Raw genomic sequence first — 17,843 nt, forward strand, 5'->3', positions numbered from 1 at the left:
CAGAGAGCTTAATTTCCTATAGCTGAGAACACACAACAAAAAACAGGAAGCTACAGCACTGTGAAAAAGACATACAACATAAATCTCCTTTCTGCTTCTGATTAAGTCAAAGGTCAAAATTAACCTGTCATGTTTGACCTTTTAATTTTAGTTACAGTTATATAGAAACTGAGCAAAACAAGACTTATTCATGATGCATCATTTATAAACAATGCGTTCACAGAAGATAGGTCAACTGCTGCAAGAGACTTGCAGAAAGAGCTCAGTGCATGCATCATGCATGATGCCTCAGCAAACGTTTTCTGGAAGGATGTTTTAAAGATTTTTGGAGCTATGACAGCACACAGCAGCAGCTTTACACACAACACGTCATACATGAAACATGCATCATACTCAGCGCCCTGAGAGCAATCAAAGCTACACTAGGATAACCTGAATCAATACAATGAATTTGTATGATTTTTAGGTCAAGTGGAACTTCTAAAGTTAGTTTTTTTTTACTGCAAATATCTCAACTAAATTATTAACATCAAAATAAGAGACCTGTAAAATGGTTAAAAAGGGAATAATGGTGGTTAATGCGTTAATGTTTTTGTAAAAGAAATTGGAATTTTTTCATTTCAGTTAACAAACAAAAAGTGTTGGATCTGTTTTCATGGTCTAAACAGAAACAGAAATAAGGGGCATATATGGCAGATAAATTTGAATTGAATTGTGTTTATTCAGCTCAAATACATATTTTAAGAGTAGAGAATGATCTTATTATATTATAGATTTCACTTTGATAAATGTATGATGAATATAAGTAAAATCAAATATCAATTTAGGTCAGATTTGCTAATGTTGTTTTTTTGACTACTTAGGCTTGCTCACTTTCCATAAATTATTTACTACTTGATCTACAGCTCTGCCTGGTTTTGTTCTTTCCGACTCTACTTTTGCACACCCCTCCTTATATCCTTTTTTTCCCGCCTCTTTAACTTGTTTATCCAGTTTGGCACAGAATTCCTCCTCCGCCTGTGTTCTTGCTCTGAGTTCAGTCTGAATCCTCAGATTCTCCATCTGTTTGTTGTGAGTCTCTTTAATGAAGTTGAGGTTTCTCTTCTCAGACTCCTGTCGTATTTTCTCTTCTTCTTCTCTCTCTCTTCTAAAAGCCTCATCCTGTCTCTGTAGCTGTTCCTCCATCTGCTTCCTGTGCTGTTCATCTCTCTCTGCAGACTCTCTTCTGATCTGCTCGTCTATTTCTCTAAATTCTCTCTCTCTCTCTTTCCTCTCTTCATCTTGTTTCTGTTGTTCCTCCTCCATGGTCTTCTTCATTTTCTCCAGTTCAGCTTCATGTTTGGTTCTCAGTTCTTCTTTCTCTCTCTCTATCTCCTCCTCTCTCTCCTTCAGGATTCTCTCCTGTTCCTCTTGTAGAGCTTTCTCCACCTGCTGGAACATCTCATTAGTGTAGCAGCTCCCTCCATTCACCTCCACCATGTGCTCAATCTTCTCCAGTAGAGCACTGACCTGGGTTTGGTCTTCAGGATTTGAGTTGTTGAGAACGTGGTATCTGTCTCCACACTGGTAAATTATGTTTTGTAAGCTGCGGTCAGAATCTTTAATAAACTGCTCAATGCTTGTTTTCTTCAGATCATCTCCTCTGGTAAAGAGCACCATGGTGTATCTTCTGGATTCTTCACCAAACATGTCCTGGATCATCTTCACTGCTTCTTTCTCCTCCTGTGTGAAGCGTTGCCCCACTGTCAGCACCAGCAGAAAGACGTGTGGACCTGGTGCTGCCATGGTGATACACTTAGCAATTTCCTTCTTGATCTCTTCATTATTAATACTCGTATCAAACAGTCCTGGAGTGTCGATCACAGTGACCCGTCTCTGTCTGACTTCAGCTGATTCTTTCTGACACACTTTGGTGACAGACTGAGAGGAAAGTACCTCTCTGAACACCTCTTTTCCCAAGATGGTGTTTCCTGTAGCACTTTTCCCAACTCCAGTCTTCCCAAGTAACATGATTCTTAGATCTCCAGTATCTGAGGAAGACTCTATGAAGGAAAGGTACACCATTAGATGTGTATTTGAAGACAACAAAATTCTAGAAAACAGAAAACAAAAAACAGATCCACATTTTATCCACCTTTTGTTTTTCTCTGTCTACCTTTTGTCCACAGTACTTTACACCAAAACAGCTTTACAGATTATTAGGGGAATTATGCATTTAACACAACATCACATGTATGTGGAAAATAAGGAACTGAGGTAATGGCAATAAATAGACCTGAAGTTCTGGTTTCTTGACTATGTCCTTGGAGCTGATTATTGTCTTGTTCTGGCTACTGCACTTGCACAGATCTCCACATCAGAGAACTAGACTTCCCCACTAGCAAGGCGGCCCTCCTCTGCATGCGGTGTAACCAGCAAACTGATTGGATCTTTTTGCTGACTTTATCCGTAAACAGACACCATGTTGTGCGTATATTATTATTATTATACACAACCAGCAACATTATTCATAATGCCTCTGGTGTGGATAAAACTGTATGGCAACAGGGCCACACATCACTATGGTGTGTGAGTGGAGAGCAAAGTTCTGTTAGTGTGAGAAGTGGAAGTATCATATGGACACAGGAGAACCAGGAGTGTAAACAGGAGACATCTTCAAGTAAGTCAACTTCAGAATCGCTGACTCCACTATTAACCTTTACTGAACAGAATGAAGAAAAGAAACAGCACAAGAGAGAGGCATATACATCACATACCTTAATTTAATGCACCCCCAGTCTACCTCCTAACTGTTTGGGGAAGTCTTTGTTTCTGCATTCCTGAGTTTCAACCCCTTCCTATTACTGGACTGCCCCAAATTAAATTACTCAGCACACGGAGCCTTTCTTACCTTGATTGTAACAGACCCACTCTGCCTATGCTATTGTGGTAGTGTATGTTGAGATGCTAAAAATGTGCTATCGATACAGACAAGATTTACGTTATTCAAATGTATAGATTTAAGCATAGTGAAACACATTAACAGTATGTATTCTTAGAATCATATATATTACTTACCTGGTGTCTGAGCCTTCATTTGCTTCCTAAGATTATAGATGGTTTTCTTCAGTCCTTCAATCTCAGATTTGTATCTCAGCTGTGTTTCCACCTGTGCTTCAAAATACATGGTGGTTGTATAGCAGCTTTTATTGTTTTGTACAATCTTCTGAACATTCTGCAAAAGCTCTAAACTTCCACTGGTTTCCAAATTACAAACTCCTCCTTTAAAAGCTTTAGTAATATCTACAGTGGCTTTATCTAAAACTTCTGTATTCTGCTGAGGCTCTGTATTGATTAGGGCTACAGTGTAGTTGTTGAATCTGGATCCAAAGATTCTCTGGATCTTCACCACTTCTCCTTTATCTTCATCAGTGAGGTGTCCCTCAGGAAGGATGGAGAGAAAAGCATGAACTCCAGGATCACAGAGAGAGACACAGTGGAGAGTCTCCTGCATCACCTCCTCCTCTGAGAGCTGGGTGTGGTAGAGAGCTGGAAGCTCCACCAGGGTGATCAGGTGTCCACATACTTCTCCCTCCCTCCTCACACACACTGAGCTGGACTCTGGACTGAGCTCTCTCTGACCCAGTATGAGACCTGATATGGAGGACTTCAGCACTCTGTTACTTCCACACAGGACCAAGTTCAGCCTTGGAGAACCTGAAAGAGAAAAACAGTGACATCTACAGAAGGATGTGTGGATATCAATAAATAAAACTACAGCATGTGTTAAACGTTGTCACAGAATTTACTTAATGTGAATATATTGTTCAACTGTTTAAAAAACCTTTCATTTAGCATAAAATCAGTATTACTCACCATCAGAATTTTTACCCCCACGAGAAAACTTCTGAAACACCCACCCAAATAATCCAGCTGCTAGGAAAAATGAGTGACATAAGTGCCATAAGTATTGCATGCTAAGAAGTCATGACGTCTGTTTTAATAGGTTTTGTGATTATTTTGTGAAATTCCCAAGTCAAATGTCCCAAAATATATCAAACAAAATTTATTAAACTGCTTACATTGCTCCTTGGTTGTTGTGTCATCCTTTTGTTTGAGAAACTGACCTTCTTCCTTTTCGTTGCTCTTTAGGTAACTCTCACAATTCTGTGTAACCATCATCTCTATCTTCTGTACAAGATCAGAGCATTTACTGCTAAATCCTAAATGCCAGTTACTGCATGCTGTAATGACCTTCTGAACACAATCTTCATTGGAACCTGGCTTCAGCTTTTGTGTTGTTATCACCAGGGTGTGTTTATGAGGTTCCTCAGACAGAGAGCGGAGAATGTAATCCAGTCTGTGTCTGTCTGTCTCAGAGAAGTCATCTGGCTGTAGAACCAGCACTACAACATGAGGTCCAGGAGAACACAGAGTCATGCACTCTTTAATCTGTGCTGTGATCTGAGTCAGTGTGAGGTGAGGGTCAAACAGGTGAGGTGTGTTGATGAGGGTGATGTATCTGCCCTCCACCGTTCCTCCAGCTCTCTCACTGTGCTGCTCCACTGAAGGAGGCGGAGCATCAGTATTAAACGCCTCTCTGCCCAGGATGACGTTCCCCACTCTGCTGATCTCTGAGCTGTTATTCCCCAGCAGAACCACCCTCAGATCGGACACTGGAACATAATGAGGAAAGTGTAGAAAATACAATACATGCCCAAATCGATGCCAATGATGGTGCTTAAGCAGTAAGTAATTCCAACAGCTCCCTGACAGGGCAGAAAAGGTAATTGTGGAAACTTAGGCATGAGACGCACTTTCTTAACAACATGTAAATTCTCTTTTAGCAGCATCACCTCCACCAAACATTTTCTGTAGCTGCAAATAAGATCTATGCAACATTGAAGAGGAATTCTGGATCATTCTTCTCTGCAAATGTGTTTCAGTTCATCCATATTTCTGGGAGCCTTGGTGCACAGCCCTCTCCAGGTCATGCCACTGCATCGGAGATAACTGATAGGGTTAATGTCAGGACTTGGTCATTCCAAACACTAATCTTCCTTTTTTTTGAATAATTCTTTAGTTAGTTTTCTCATGTACTTTGCATCACTGTCTTGTTTCATTACCCAGCATCTATTCAGCTTGAGGTTATGGACTGCTGCCCTCACAAAATGTTTTGATGCACCTTTTAATTCATTGTTCCCCCAATGATTGCAAGGCATCAAGGCCCTGAGGCAGCAAAGCAGCCCCAAAAACCTTCATGCTCCTTCCTCCATGCAGTATATGTGGGGTGATGTTTTGGAGTTAGTGTGCAGTATTCTTTTGTGCCGTTATGCTAAAAGGTAGACCTTTTTTTGCCCATGGAACATTGTCCCATAAAAATAAAAGTGTTCTTTGAGCAATGCCATAGAATAACCACTTTGTTTCCATAAATAACAATTTTTGGATTAGAGATATGACCTGAAATGTAGTTAACTTGAAGAACTTAAAGAACCATTTGTAGCAGTTTAATTTTTAAGAGTGTAATTTCAAAGGGACTTTCTTTTTCACTTTCTTTTCTGTAAGCACATGTGTTACATAAAGTGATTTTTTCTTTAGGTTTTACCTTAAGTGAGCTTAATCAAATCTCTTCTGGGAAATGTTTTAGAGAACAGAATTTAAACTTAATTTTATACTTTATTTGCTTAATTAAATATCAGTTGTTTCAAGTTCCAATAGTGAAGTTAACAAAATAGTGACGAAATCAGTCAGGCATATGAATGAGATAATAAGTATGATTAGAAAAAAGGATAATAAACAGGTAAGTGTGATGTTAGCCATTTTTACTTCAGCAGGTCTGGATTTAAGGACTTAGTCATTGTGGTTGTTTAAGTGCCTCTTGTAGAAACACTGCTCTGCCACCTTGTCTGAACTGCAAAGAATATGGATGCAGTGTAACTAACTACTCAGAGGCGTGGTCATACTTCTTATCCAACGAGGGTGAGATGGCTCTGTGTACGTTACAGACAATGATCTGCATAATGTGTGATGTCTGCCTGTAAATCTACAACCTTACAAATACCAACAAGAAAAACAGCATATCTTCATAGTTCCCACTTCCTTCTCTCAGTTTTTAATCTACATTCAGCAATATAATTCACAACTCTCCCTCTGGTCTTAGTCCTGCTTTGATTCAGAACTTACCTGACTGATCAATTTCAGTCTGTAAATGTTAACAGTAAAGCATCTGCACTTGCAAAAGTAAATGATGGTTCTCTGGTCTATGTTTGGCCCAAAAGCACCTGGAAAGCATACTGCCTGATTTAATTCTCACTCCTGAAAGCTTCTCAGTGACAGTAAGTAATAAGGAGTAGACCTACTGCCAGTCTCAGACTGTAGACCAAGTGTAGATGAAGTTTAAATCTGTGATTTACTTAAACAAGGGCAAGCCACTTTTGTGGCACTGCCACAAAAGACATGAAAAACATTGTACATTATATAGGCTGAATTAGTAACGAGTTACTATATGTTTACAGATGAGCACATAGAACCTGTCAACCTTTTCAGATGAGAGTTACACACTACCACACATTCGATCACACAGGAATACACACTGATCTGAACTGAACATGCTGCACTACTGTAAATCACATCTGATAGAGTTTAGTTTCAGATTCTCAGCATTTAATTAATGTATTCGGTTCTTACCAGTACTCAACGGCATGTTGTGTTAGTGGCTGAGCTGAAATGGTGAAGTTAGTGTCTCAGAAAATCGGAAGCTCTACCTACAGCACATCTCACTCAAACCACATCCCGTTTAGGAGGTCTTTCTTTTTTTCTCCACACAAACATTCACAGCACATTTGGGTGTACTATAAGTGTGTTCCTGTCGTGTGAAAGGTACACATCTTTAATGCAATAAAATAAATCAATCAATAAATAAATAACAATAAAAAACTGTATATACTTTTGTCAAACATTTTAGAAAACTCCCAATTTTTCTGCCTTTTATTGACATTAAAGTCATTCAAGCCAACAGACTTCAAATGGTATAGCAGTAAACAGTGAACAGCTTTTTAGTGGAAAGAGTCTTCTACCTCTTAACCTTGTAGATCTTTCCTTTAGAAAAATTACAGATAAAGCCAGAGTGTGGTGAGGACAGTTTCCACACCACACCACCTACATGCAATCACAAGACATTTCAAATCAGGGATTTGAATCAGCTTAATCATACACTTCCTAACCTCACCTTAATGAAACCAAAAGTGGTTCTTCTCTGCCACTGCTCCAAAGATCTCTATTATATCGAGTGTAGAATGAACAAAACTAAACTGTGCAGCTAAAACTGATTACAGGTTCAACTCAATTTACTCTCAAACTCACATTCACACTCAGACAGCTTTTCACACAGCTGGTAATCCTGCCTCTTCCAGCACATTATTAGAGGACAGTGCAGTAATTCCTCCCTGTTCACTGTGTTATTCATTTACTTTCATTATTTTCAGAAAAATGAACTTTAAGGTTGAATTATTTTGTGTGTCTTACATTGTCTCACATTTTCCCCTGTACAGAGATCAGAACTTTCCCCCTACAGAGATCAGACTTTTTCCTTTTGTCCTTCTAAAGGCAATGGTTGCCATTTAAAGACAGCAGTTATATGTCATTTATTTCTTTTATAATCACTATTTGTGAAAGTGGGATTGTCAATAAAATCATGTGAAACTTATAGATGGTTAATAAAAAAATCACTTTTGCTGGCTTTGCTGTTTTGCTATTTATTCTACCTTCTTGGAATTTAATTGACTATAAATAACACATTAACACCTGATGTTGTTTGGGAGCACCCAGGATTTTCCTGCTGCCAGGTAGGCTGCCATGTACTCTTGGGAGGATAAACAATACTAAGAAACATAAAAGAGCACATGTGAAATACATATAAATGTCATTACAGGTGCTGAACTCCTGTTCAGTATTATTATAAACTTTCTACCTGTACATCTTCTACATTTTTAATGCCACAGGGACTGCTGTCATGTATATTAACCTATGCCAATATTAAACAATGTGGAGCTGATGAACACATACCACAGTTACAAAAAATAGTTTAATTAATTTAAGGACATGTGATATTAGGACAAAATGACAATTATATTAATTACAATTATATCAATTATATATGATTATATCTGTTGTTACTTAATGCTACTAATTGTGCACCCCTGAAGGCTTGCTTGCCCTGGTGAAACTGGAAAAGGTCCCATATTTTCATAACTTAGTTCCATGATTTCTGGGAAATTTGCAACACCTTCTCTATAAATACAGACACCACCATTGGAGTTTCATGTCCTGCAGCAGCAAACCCATTACAAACAGCATCAAGCTAGATCAAGAGGAAACATTAAAGACTGAAGGGTGGCCTTTCTCAGGTTGACATTTATTCAATCATTACAATTGCATTTTAGGTCGCATCTTCACAGGTTGTGAAGTTTGTAAGGTTTGTAGTTGTGGAGAACTAGCACATAAACCATCATCCAGAATCAGTTCTACCTTAAACCAGCAACTTCAGGATCATGCTGATGGGCCCTTGAGCAAGGCCCTTTACCCTCTCTGCTCCCTGGGCGCTGGAGTTGGCTGCCCACCGCTCTGGGTGTGTGTGTGTACTCACTGCCCCTAACACATGTGTGTGTGTGAGTGTGTGTTCACTACCAGATGGGTTAAATGCGGAGGACACATTTCGCTGTACAGTCCACACTGTACAGTGACAAATACTTGCACCTTTACCTTTACCTTTACCTTTGATGCTCCACTGACTGGAACAGGGAGAAGGGCGTCTCCGTCATTCCCACTCCGGGCCGGAGTGCTGCTGCTACTGCACTATGGAGCTTTGGTGGTGGAGCTGCAGGAGGAGAACCTCTCTCCAGAACTGCTGTGTAACGCTGCAGAACCCATAGAGTTATATTAGATATTAGTCCCACCACAGCATTTCAATTGGGTTGAGGTCTGAGGTCTTTGACTGGGCCATTGCAACACCTTAATTCTTTTCTTGTTTAGCCATTTGCTGATGTCTGTGGCTACAAAACAAGCCCAAATCATCATCCCTTCACCACAGTGATTGACAGTTGATGTGAGGTGCTGATATGTTGTGTTTGGTTCTGTGCAGTATGGCCAAACACCTCCACTTTGGTCTTGTCTTGTCTTGTTTCAGAAGTCTTGTGGTTTGTTCAAATGCAACATTACAAACCTAAGCCGTGCTGCTGTGATCTTTTTAGAAATAAGAGACTTTCTCTTGGCAACCTTCTAAACAAACTTCAGTCTTAATCTAACTGAAATGTCATGAACTTGAACATTTTACATGCTAGCAAAGGCCTGTAGAGTCTGGGATGCTGGAATGTCCACTCCTTGGAAGATTGGCAGCTGTCTGGAGTGTTTTCCATTTGATATTAATCTCACTGTAGAATGACAGACTTTAGATTGTTTGGAGATTGCCTTGGTCTAGGAGAAAAAAGATGGTTCAGAGTCTGGCAGTGATGGCCTGAATTCCAATACTTGACCCAGTACTTTTTGATGATTGGCGCTACACCAGTACTGGGTCTCTTATCTGTGCCATCTGTACTGATCTGTACTGATCAACAGCCTATAGTATGTAGCTTATAATAAAAAGTGAAGTTAGAACATTTAAAAATACAATTAAACACTGATGGCAACTTTGTCCACCTCGTCACACTCATCTTTTTAACTATCTTGCAGGATTTAAATCAAATCTCACAGCCATCATATATGAAACCATAAATCAGAAGATCAGACCGAAGAGGAGCAACAAGCAGCGAAGAAATGGCAAGTAGCAGCAGACTCCAAAAACTGCCAATGGTTGTCTTACACTCCTTAATTTATTTTATTGCTTTTTAAAAAGGACAATAGAGATGTAGAAAAAAGCTGTACCAAATATTGACTTTTTGTTAACCCTATATTCAAGCCCTGCAAACATAACCATGCCACAAATATATCATTACAGATGATGTGATTGATTAAGATGATTAAGATAATGACAATTACTGGAAGCTACCGTACATTTTATGTCACATGCTAGTCATTATTCTATCGCTCATTACAGTTAACAGTAATAAAAACATGGAAGTGTTAAATGACCAGGCATTTCATGTGAGGACGGCTCGCCACAGCATATGACATTCGTCATATAACATGTTTATGGTATGGTCATCTTAGTGTCCAATATACACATTTTTTCTTTTTCACATGTCTTAAACAAATCAGAATAAAATTAAAAAGCCTGTCTAGCACATTAGTAAAGATGTTTTTATGATGTACGACTATTCTCATGTTGGAAATAAGTGATCAAACTCATGTACAGACCTCTCTGGAACAAAACATCAAGTTTCTGATCAACATCCCCCTAAAGGTGGAATCAAAGGAGCAAGCAATGAGAAGATGTAGGTATCTATTGAACCATCTGAAAGATGAAGCCTTTAACAGTGAAGAGAACTCACTTGAAAATTTGGCTGTAATTTTTGGGCTAAATGGAAAATATTCCTCAAAACTTAAAAAGATCCTGGAAGACCTGGAGACATCAGACCTCTGTCATCCAATAAGGCATACCAAAATCACATTCACCTGGGGGGAGGGGGAAGATATAGACGCTAAAAAGAAACAAAAAAGAAGAACAGAAAAAGAGGAGCCAGCAGAAGAAGAAGAGGAAGATGACATAGAAGATGTAGAAGAAGAAAAAGAAGAAGAAGAAGAAGATGATGTAGAAGGAAGAAAAAGGAAGAAAAAGAAAAGCATGATACCATATCAACACATCAGAGAGTTTCTTAAAAATCATGAAGAAACTAAAGCTCTTGTGCGTGAGATGACTGATGATGGTAATACCAGGATTCACTTTAGTTTCGTTGATGCTGATACACTCCATTTCAACCACATTTACAGTAAATACCTAAAAATTGTGAGAGATGAGTTTGCCAATGATGGAATCCTATCAACTGTCAAATTGCCCAGAGTTAAATAATGTTACATTTTAATATGCAGTGTTGATATAACATAACATTTTTTGTACTTTTCATGCTTTTCATTAAATTTCTTACCTCTAAAGCTGAGAGACTAATAAAGGGGTGCATCTCAACTTTATTTACCATAACTGACTGATCAGATCACTTTCACCCTCTTGTCTAAGAGACTCGGCCCCCAGCAGAGTAAAGCACCAGACCGATAGATTTTCTGTTGTCTGGACATAAAAGTCTCCTTATTAGAGGATAATAGTAATACCAATAATAATAATAATAATAATAATAATAATATCAGAATTCATTCTCTCTCACTCTAGTTCTTCTACTTCTGCTTAAGAAATATGTTGTCCTGAACATTTCTGCCAATTTCTGAACATCATCAACCCCTGGGCTACAGCTTCACCTGCAGGAAGTCATTTCAAATCAAGGAACAGGAATAAATCTCATCTCATCTCAACTGTACTCATAACCATAAATAGTTCTCGTCTTGGATGTGCAGTTCTTGGCAAAAATCAACTGTAATTACCATTGAACCTGAATATTGTAGGTTATTTAACTTAAATAAACCCAGATGTAAGATTATCTTACAAATCTTACATGTATATACTAGTCTAATGTTGTATAAATGTTTTGGTGTATGTATTTATTTCAGTGTTTCTTTAATTTATATTATTGTATTTTCTAAAGAGCCTTGATGTATACATAAAAAATAATACATATATGAAAATGTAAACATTAAAAAATCTAAAAAATTTATGTTGTGGGCCTCTACATTTCGGCAAGCTGAGGACAGTTTTTATACAGAGTAGTAGTAATTAGTATTTATAAGTATTTATTTTTAGTTTTTATTACCGAATACTAAAGAGCTGAACTACAGGGAGAATATTGTGGCTGTCCAGTAAAAAAACATGTATCTCCAAAATGGTGATTTTACAGGAGAAGGCAAAAATATTAATTAATTTGAATAGAAGTTAATTTAAATTAAGAGTCTATTTCAAGTAATTTAGAGGATTATTTTATCTGTCTATTCATCCAGAATTATTCACACAGTGTACAGAAGCAGCTACAGGGTTCAAACCATGGAGAAAACTACAAACGGACAAAAATGAAGATCCATTTTTCATTGGACAGCAAATATTTTAGGATTAAAGCTAAACATGTGTTCATTGTGTGTCATAAAGATGCATGGATCACAGGAAAAGGCGTTCAGCCTAGACCTTATTTTTCCATTATGGCTTCATACAGCACAGTACAGGAATGTTGGTGTGTGGTTTTCAATTAAAAACTGAACTGTGCTTGATCAGCAACATGGGGCACACCTCCTGTGATGTAAAAAAAAAAAGGCCTGTCTGAAGAGGCCGAACTGATGAGAGAAGAATTTAGTTATTTGTGTAGAAACATAACAGCTACTGCTTCAGTCCGCCACCAGCAAAACCCTTTATCCAGCTTATTACCTGCTCACTAACACTGCTGGTACAACAGCGCTGACAGTGGGATCTGCCCTCCAACTAACATCAATACAGACCATACAGCAACAATACTGAGAGAGGAGGACTGATCTTCTACTGCTCGTCCTGTTGTGACATGGTATCAGACTTTCTTAACTGAGTCATATGGTTTCAGGGAGAATCTAAAATCTAAAATGATGAGAAGTAAATCAGTGCAGGCCGAATTGAAGCTGCTTGGCTGAGAAGCCCCCACACTTTTCAGACTCCTCTGATATAATAAAGAATTCATAGAGGATTTTAGGAGAGGAGCTTGCCAAACCCTGCTGCAGCAACGCAGCCCCAAAAGCTACATTTCTTCTCTCACTGTCACAAATTCAGCTTTGCATATGTCCTGGTCTTCATCTAGATGTTCTCTGGCAAACGTTAATCTGGGCGCAGTGGTGGCTCAGCGGTTAGAGCCCGGTTCGATTCCCGGGCTCGGCAAGCTGCCACTGTTGGGCCTTTGAGCAAGGCCCTTTACCCTCTCTGCTCCCTGGGCGCTGGAGTTGGCTGCCCACCGCTCTGGGTGTGTGTGTGTACTCACTGCCCCTAGCTCACTAGTGTGTGTGTGTGTGTGTGTGTGTGTGTGTGTGTGTGTTCACTACCACAGATGGGTTAAATACGGAGGACCCATTTCGCTGTACAGTGCACACTGTACAGTGACAAATACGTGCACCTTTACCTTTGATGTTTCTTTGACAGTAATTGTTTCCTCCTTGCTCACCGCCCACGGAAATAACCTAACCAGTTTGGTCTGTGTCTGATGATAGATGCTGTATTTAACATCAGCTGTGATGAGAACAACCTGTAGGTTCTGTGAAGACATTTTTGGACTATTGGAGACTTCTGTACTCATCCTGAGGGCTGCTCTACACTCTGACTCTAATTCTACACATTTGAAAGAGGAATCCAACTTTTTCCTCACAGGAAAATTACATTTCTATGAATTGCATTTTCTAAATGAAGTTAATGAGTTCAGTTACATTCCCTTCATCTCTCAGTGCTGATCACATGAAGATATAATAACTAGAACTTTTATTGTTCAGGTTTTTGTTGGTCTTTATTGAGCAGAATGTAACACCAGGACCTAGCAAACACAAAACGTAAATTTCAGGTTTGGGCCACGCCTACTTAAAAGTATACACACCTGCTGAGTACACATGAAGATATACAGATACAGGTAGTGACGCTGCATCACACTCCTAACTGTTACATCCATTAATTACAGAATTACATAATGCATTAAAATCTAATGTTATGTGTATCATTCTGATTCTGTTGATTTGGAGTTTCACCTGCCAACTGTGTGTGTGTGTGTGTGTGTGTGTGTGTGGGTGGGTGGTTGTATGCTTATCATTACAACCTCTCATACTTGCAGAACCACTTTTTACTTTCAGTTCTGTATGTATTTAAAAAATCTGTTTCCTCATATCTAGAGTTTATTAAGAGTTTCCTCATATCTGCTCAATCATTTTTTGCATCAGAGCCATGGAGAGCTCAGGGAGACTTCCACACTCTGGTAAGAATATTCTTAAAGCATGCTTATTAAAACACAAACAAATATTTTTTTAATAATTCAATTTAATTAAGTTTAATAATCCATTACAAATCTGTACATTATTGCAAAAACACTGAATTACAACAATCAAACAATATTTTCGGCTACAATTCTTGATTGTAGAGATAAATGGTAGGGTATTGCAGGCTAGGATTTTACACACACTGCTCAACAGATCATTTACATGGAGCTGATGCCGAGTCTTGATTTCCTTGTAGAGCTGGACTACCATCATTCCCAGCTCCACTGTGGGAAACACAAACAGTCGTCTAAAGAATATGAAAGCCATGTCTGATTGTCTGAGTGTCATTTTTAGTTGATAGTTTTTATTCCTGCAGATTTATTTGAAAAGCAGACACACGACGGTCTGTACAGTCCTGCTTAAGGTGCATGAATACATACAGGGGTCTCTGTCCCACTGCTGTCAGCTTATTTATTAGCTTATGTATTTGAGTAAAGGTAAAACACTGTACATTACCAGAGCTACACGGCACTGGTGACAAGGACTGGTTTTTACGGATGATTGTAAAGGTGCACGTATTTGTCACTGTACAGTGTACAGTGAAATGTGTCCTCCGCATTTAATATCTGGTAGTGAACACACACATGTGTTAGGGGCAGTGAGTACACACACACACCCAGAGCGGTGGGCAGCCAACTCCAGCGCCCGAGGAGCAGAGAGGGTAAAGGGCCTTGCTCAAAATAAAACAGGGCTTTAAAATGATGATAATGTTGGAGGACATACACAGCCCTGAGACACTTTACTCACTTCGTTAGAGAACTTTTGAATGATAGCAGTTTCCCTGAGGACCGGCAGTGGAAACAGCTGTATCAGTTGAATAGTTTGTGTTAGTGAGAATGATAAGTTCCAAACACTTTGTTATAAATATGATTACAGTAGCTAATATCCGGGGGTTCAGAACATACGTCTGCACAGGGAATAATCATGTACTGGTATATTCTCAGTGTGACACTGACCCAACCTGTCAGTATTAATGATCCATTAACTGGTGAAGTGTTGGCAGTAGTGTATTCTCTTTGAAGCTGAAATAGTGCCTATGCCACTGCTCACAACTAAGACTGATCAGATGCTGCATCAGATTCAGTATAAATAATGATGGCTGGCTAAACTTTCAGAAAACCCAACCTCCTTTCTGATAGAATTTGTTTACTGTTATTGTTGTGTACTCTTCCTCATGTTGGATCACAGTAAGATTAAGCTTTATTGCTTCATTTTCACTTTATATTTTGTTACATTGTTACACATGCAGAAGATAACAGAAACTTTTGCTTGTAACACAGGTTCCAAAGTTCAGAGAAGCAACACTAAGCGACAATCCAAAGGTTGGTTACACTGCATTTATATTCTCTAAAAGTGAGGATTCTGTTTCCTGTGTTATGGATGGATGCTTTGTTGTTAAATACTGAATATAGGGCAAGCAAGGAGATGTGATGTACATTACTTATAACTGCAATTACACACTATTTGGGCAAAAGTATTGGGACAACTGCTTTTTTTCTGGAATCAAAGGTATTAAAGAGTTGATCCTGCTTTTGTTGGAGTAACTGTCTCTATTGTCCAGAGAAGAAGACTTTCTACTAGATTTTGGTTAAAGCATTGCTGTTAGGATTAGGATTTGATTGCATTCAGCAACAAGAGCATTAGTGAGGTTAGAATATTGACCTGTGGATGATAACCACCACAACTCATCCCAAAGGTACTGGATGGAGCTCCTCCACCACCATTGCAGAGAACACAGTTCTTCCACTGCTCCACAGCTCCTCAATGCTGGGGGGCTTTATACCCCTCTAGCCCACACCTGGTATTAGGCAGCATGGAGCCAATAGCTTCATGATGATGATCTGCTCCAGAGAGTCTTATACTATTGGCAGTACTTCTTCTCTACAGGGACTAGACCAGCTGTGTGTGTGCATATGTACACATGTGTCCACAACATTTGAACATATAGTGTATCTCTGTTGGTAAATATAAGTCTTTTGCGTAGATTGTGCTCAGTCTTACCTGTGACACTTTTGCACTTTTGGATGTATTTTCTTGTGTTTAATCGGTTAAATCTACAAGTTCTAGATTGTCACAAGTTATTGGACATTATCACAAGGCCTATTTTTGGTTCCACAAAAGCAAACAGAATTCAAAGAATTCATCCAAGTGCCATCCTGCTTCTTCCTGATTGTCATCTCAGTCACAAAGACGCAAGGACACACAGGAAACTGCTTTAAGAAATACATCTGTAACATCTGGCAAACAAACCAGACGTTCGTTTAGAAGTTTAATAACAAAGGGCGTGAGCACAGAACATGTGTCAAAGCCACTATGAGGAAAAACACAAGTACCAAAAATATATGCAGGGGTGGGATCAAAACACCAAGACAAAAGGTTTCAAAACCAACCAAAACTCAGAAATGAGAAAAATGCAGAAATGGGTCAAAACCAGGAAAAGGACAGGTTACACCCACAGAATGCTAAAAAAGTGTTGGCAGTACTTTGCAACGTGGTAAGCTGAACAGACAGGTTTAGTGACACTCAGTGACACATCAACAACATGCCAGTAATGGAGCAGCGGTAAAGCATCTGAATACAGCAGATTATCAAACCATTTCACTGTAATAAATAAAAGTCCTAAATCTGCTCACATCAACTGTTCTTGGGTTTATTTGGAGAGTTTGAGTTCAGATCTACAGACGTTCACCTGAGAAATCAATGATCACCTAACAGCTCTAATACAGACCATCTCAACACCCTCAACCAGCTGCTAAAGACTTGCTGCTGACACCAGTCTGGAACTGAAGACTAACTGGATTAGGCTGAGATTAAGGGGCCAGAGTGAGGGTTAGGATTAGGTCTTGGGCTGAGGTTAGGATGAGATTTTGGGTTGAGGTTAAAGTCAGGATTAGTGCCAGGGTTAGGGCTAGTTTTGGGGTAAGGCTGAGTTAGGTTTTGCTCAATGGACGTAACCTATTAGATCTACTTGATGTAAAAGATCAACAGTAAATCTACTTAAAATACTTCTCTGAAACTATCTGCCAAACCCTGACAGCCTAACCACTGAACCTGCTCAACGATGTTACTGGTTAAACCTCATTCTTTTCAGTGTGTGACTTGACTCTGGAGTACAGGGACTGCTTCGTTTTGGAACTTTAACAGGAGCTTTATAACATCATGTGATCTGTCATACAGTGTGTCTGATTATATCATGTTACAAAATGATATGAAATGAATATTTAACTCCAGCCAGACCCTCATCCCAACAGAAGTTGAGCCAGTGCATGCTTTGTCTGGATAAACGTCTTGATAAAGGGCACATGGGTCTTCATGGAAATACAAGGTTGTAGAGTGTAGTTCATGAGCACACTTAAGGCCTTTGGTGTTGTCCCACTTGAACACATTTAAATCTGGCACTATAAGTGTGTATGTTGTTGACATCACCTGAACACAGACTTAGCAGAGGGCCACAGGGTTTGAGGCACACTTAGGCTAATTAGAAATGGTATACATTCCATATATCCTGTCTATCAGAGAGATAATAATGGAAAAATAAAATAGTAAATAAGCTATTTAAGTAAATCAGCCAGGATAAGGTTGATGTGCTGTACCAATCATGAGAAAATAATATGTTTGCATTTGATATATTTATTTTCATTGTTCAGTGTATGATCTGAGGATTGTTCTGCTGGGGAAAAACAGCTCAGAGACCAGCAGACTGGGGAACTCTATCCTGTGCAAAAGGGCGTTTGATGCTAAAGCTCCTCACAGTGAAAGAGATGGTGGAATGGTGGAGGACAGAAACATCACAATCA

General features: G+C 39.0%; 1 protein-coding gene and 1 long non-coding RNA gene across 3 annotated transcripts; one reads left to right on the plus strand and one right to left on the minus strand.

The window, feature by feature from the left end:
• Positions 1-525: 525 nt before the first annotated feature.
• LOC140551586 (GTPase IMAP family member 8-like) lies at positions 526-6,704 on the minus strand. Of its 2 annotated transcripts, none has more exons than XM_072675066.1 (5): positions 6,667-6,704; positions 4,062-4,655; positions 3,856-3,912; positions 3,058-3,696; positions 526-2,042 (listed from the first exon to the last, which is right to left on the minus strand). In XM_072675066.1, the coding sequence occupies exons 1-5, from the start codon at positions 6,680-6,682 to the stop codon at positions 856-858; spliced, it is 2,493 nt and encodes an 830-aa protein (XP_072531167.1). In that variant the 5' UTR covers positions 6,683-6,704; the 3' UTR covers positions 526-855. The 2 variants fall into 2 exon arrangements, with proteins under 2 accessions (XP_072531167.1, XP_072531166.1); XM_072675065.1 differs by having other exon boundaries at positions 3,856-3,915.
• A 7,252-nt stretch (positions 6,705-13,956) lies between these two features.
• On the plus strand, positions 13,957-17,843 carry LOC140551598 (uncharacterized). The gene is made up of 3 exons (XR_011979270.1): positions 13,957-13,985; positions 15,327-15,368; positions 17,694-17,843. It is a non-coding gene; the product is annotated as an uncharacterized lncRNA (long non-coding RNA).

This window comes from Salminus brasiliensis, chromosome 3, assembly GCF_030463535.1.
Source record: "Salminus brasiliensis chromosome 3, fSalBra1.hap2, whole genome shotgun sequence".
NCBI lineage: Eukaryota > Metazoa > Chordata > Actinopteri > Characiformes > Bryconidae > Salminus > Salminus brasiliensis.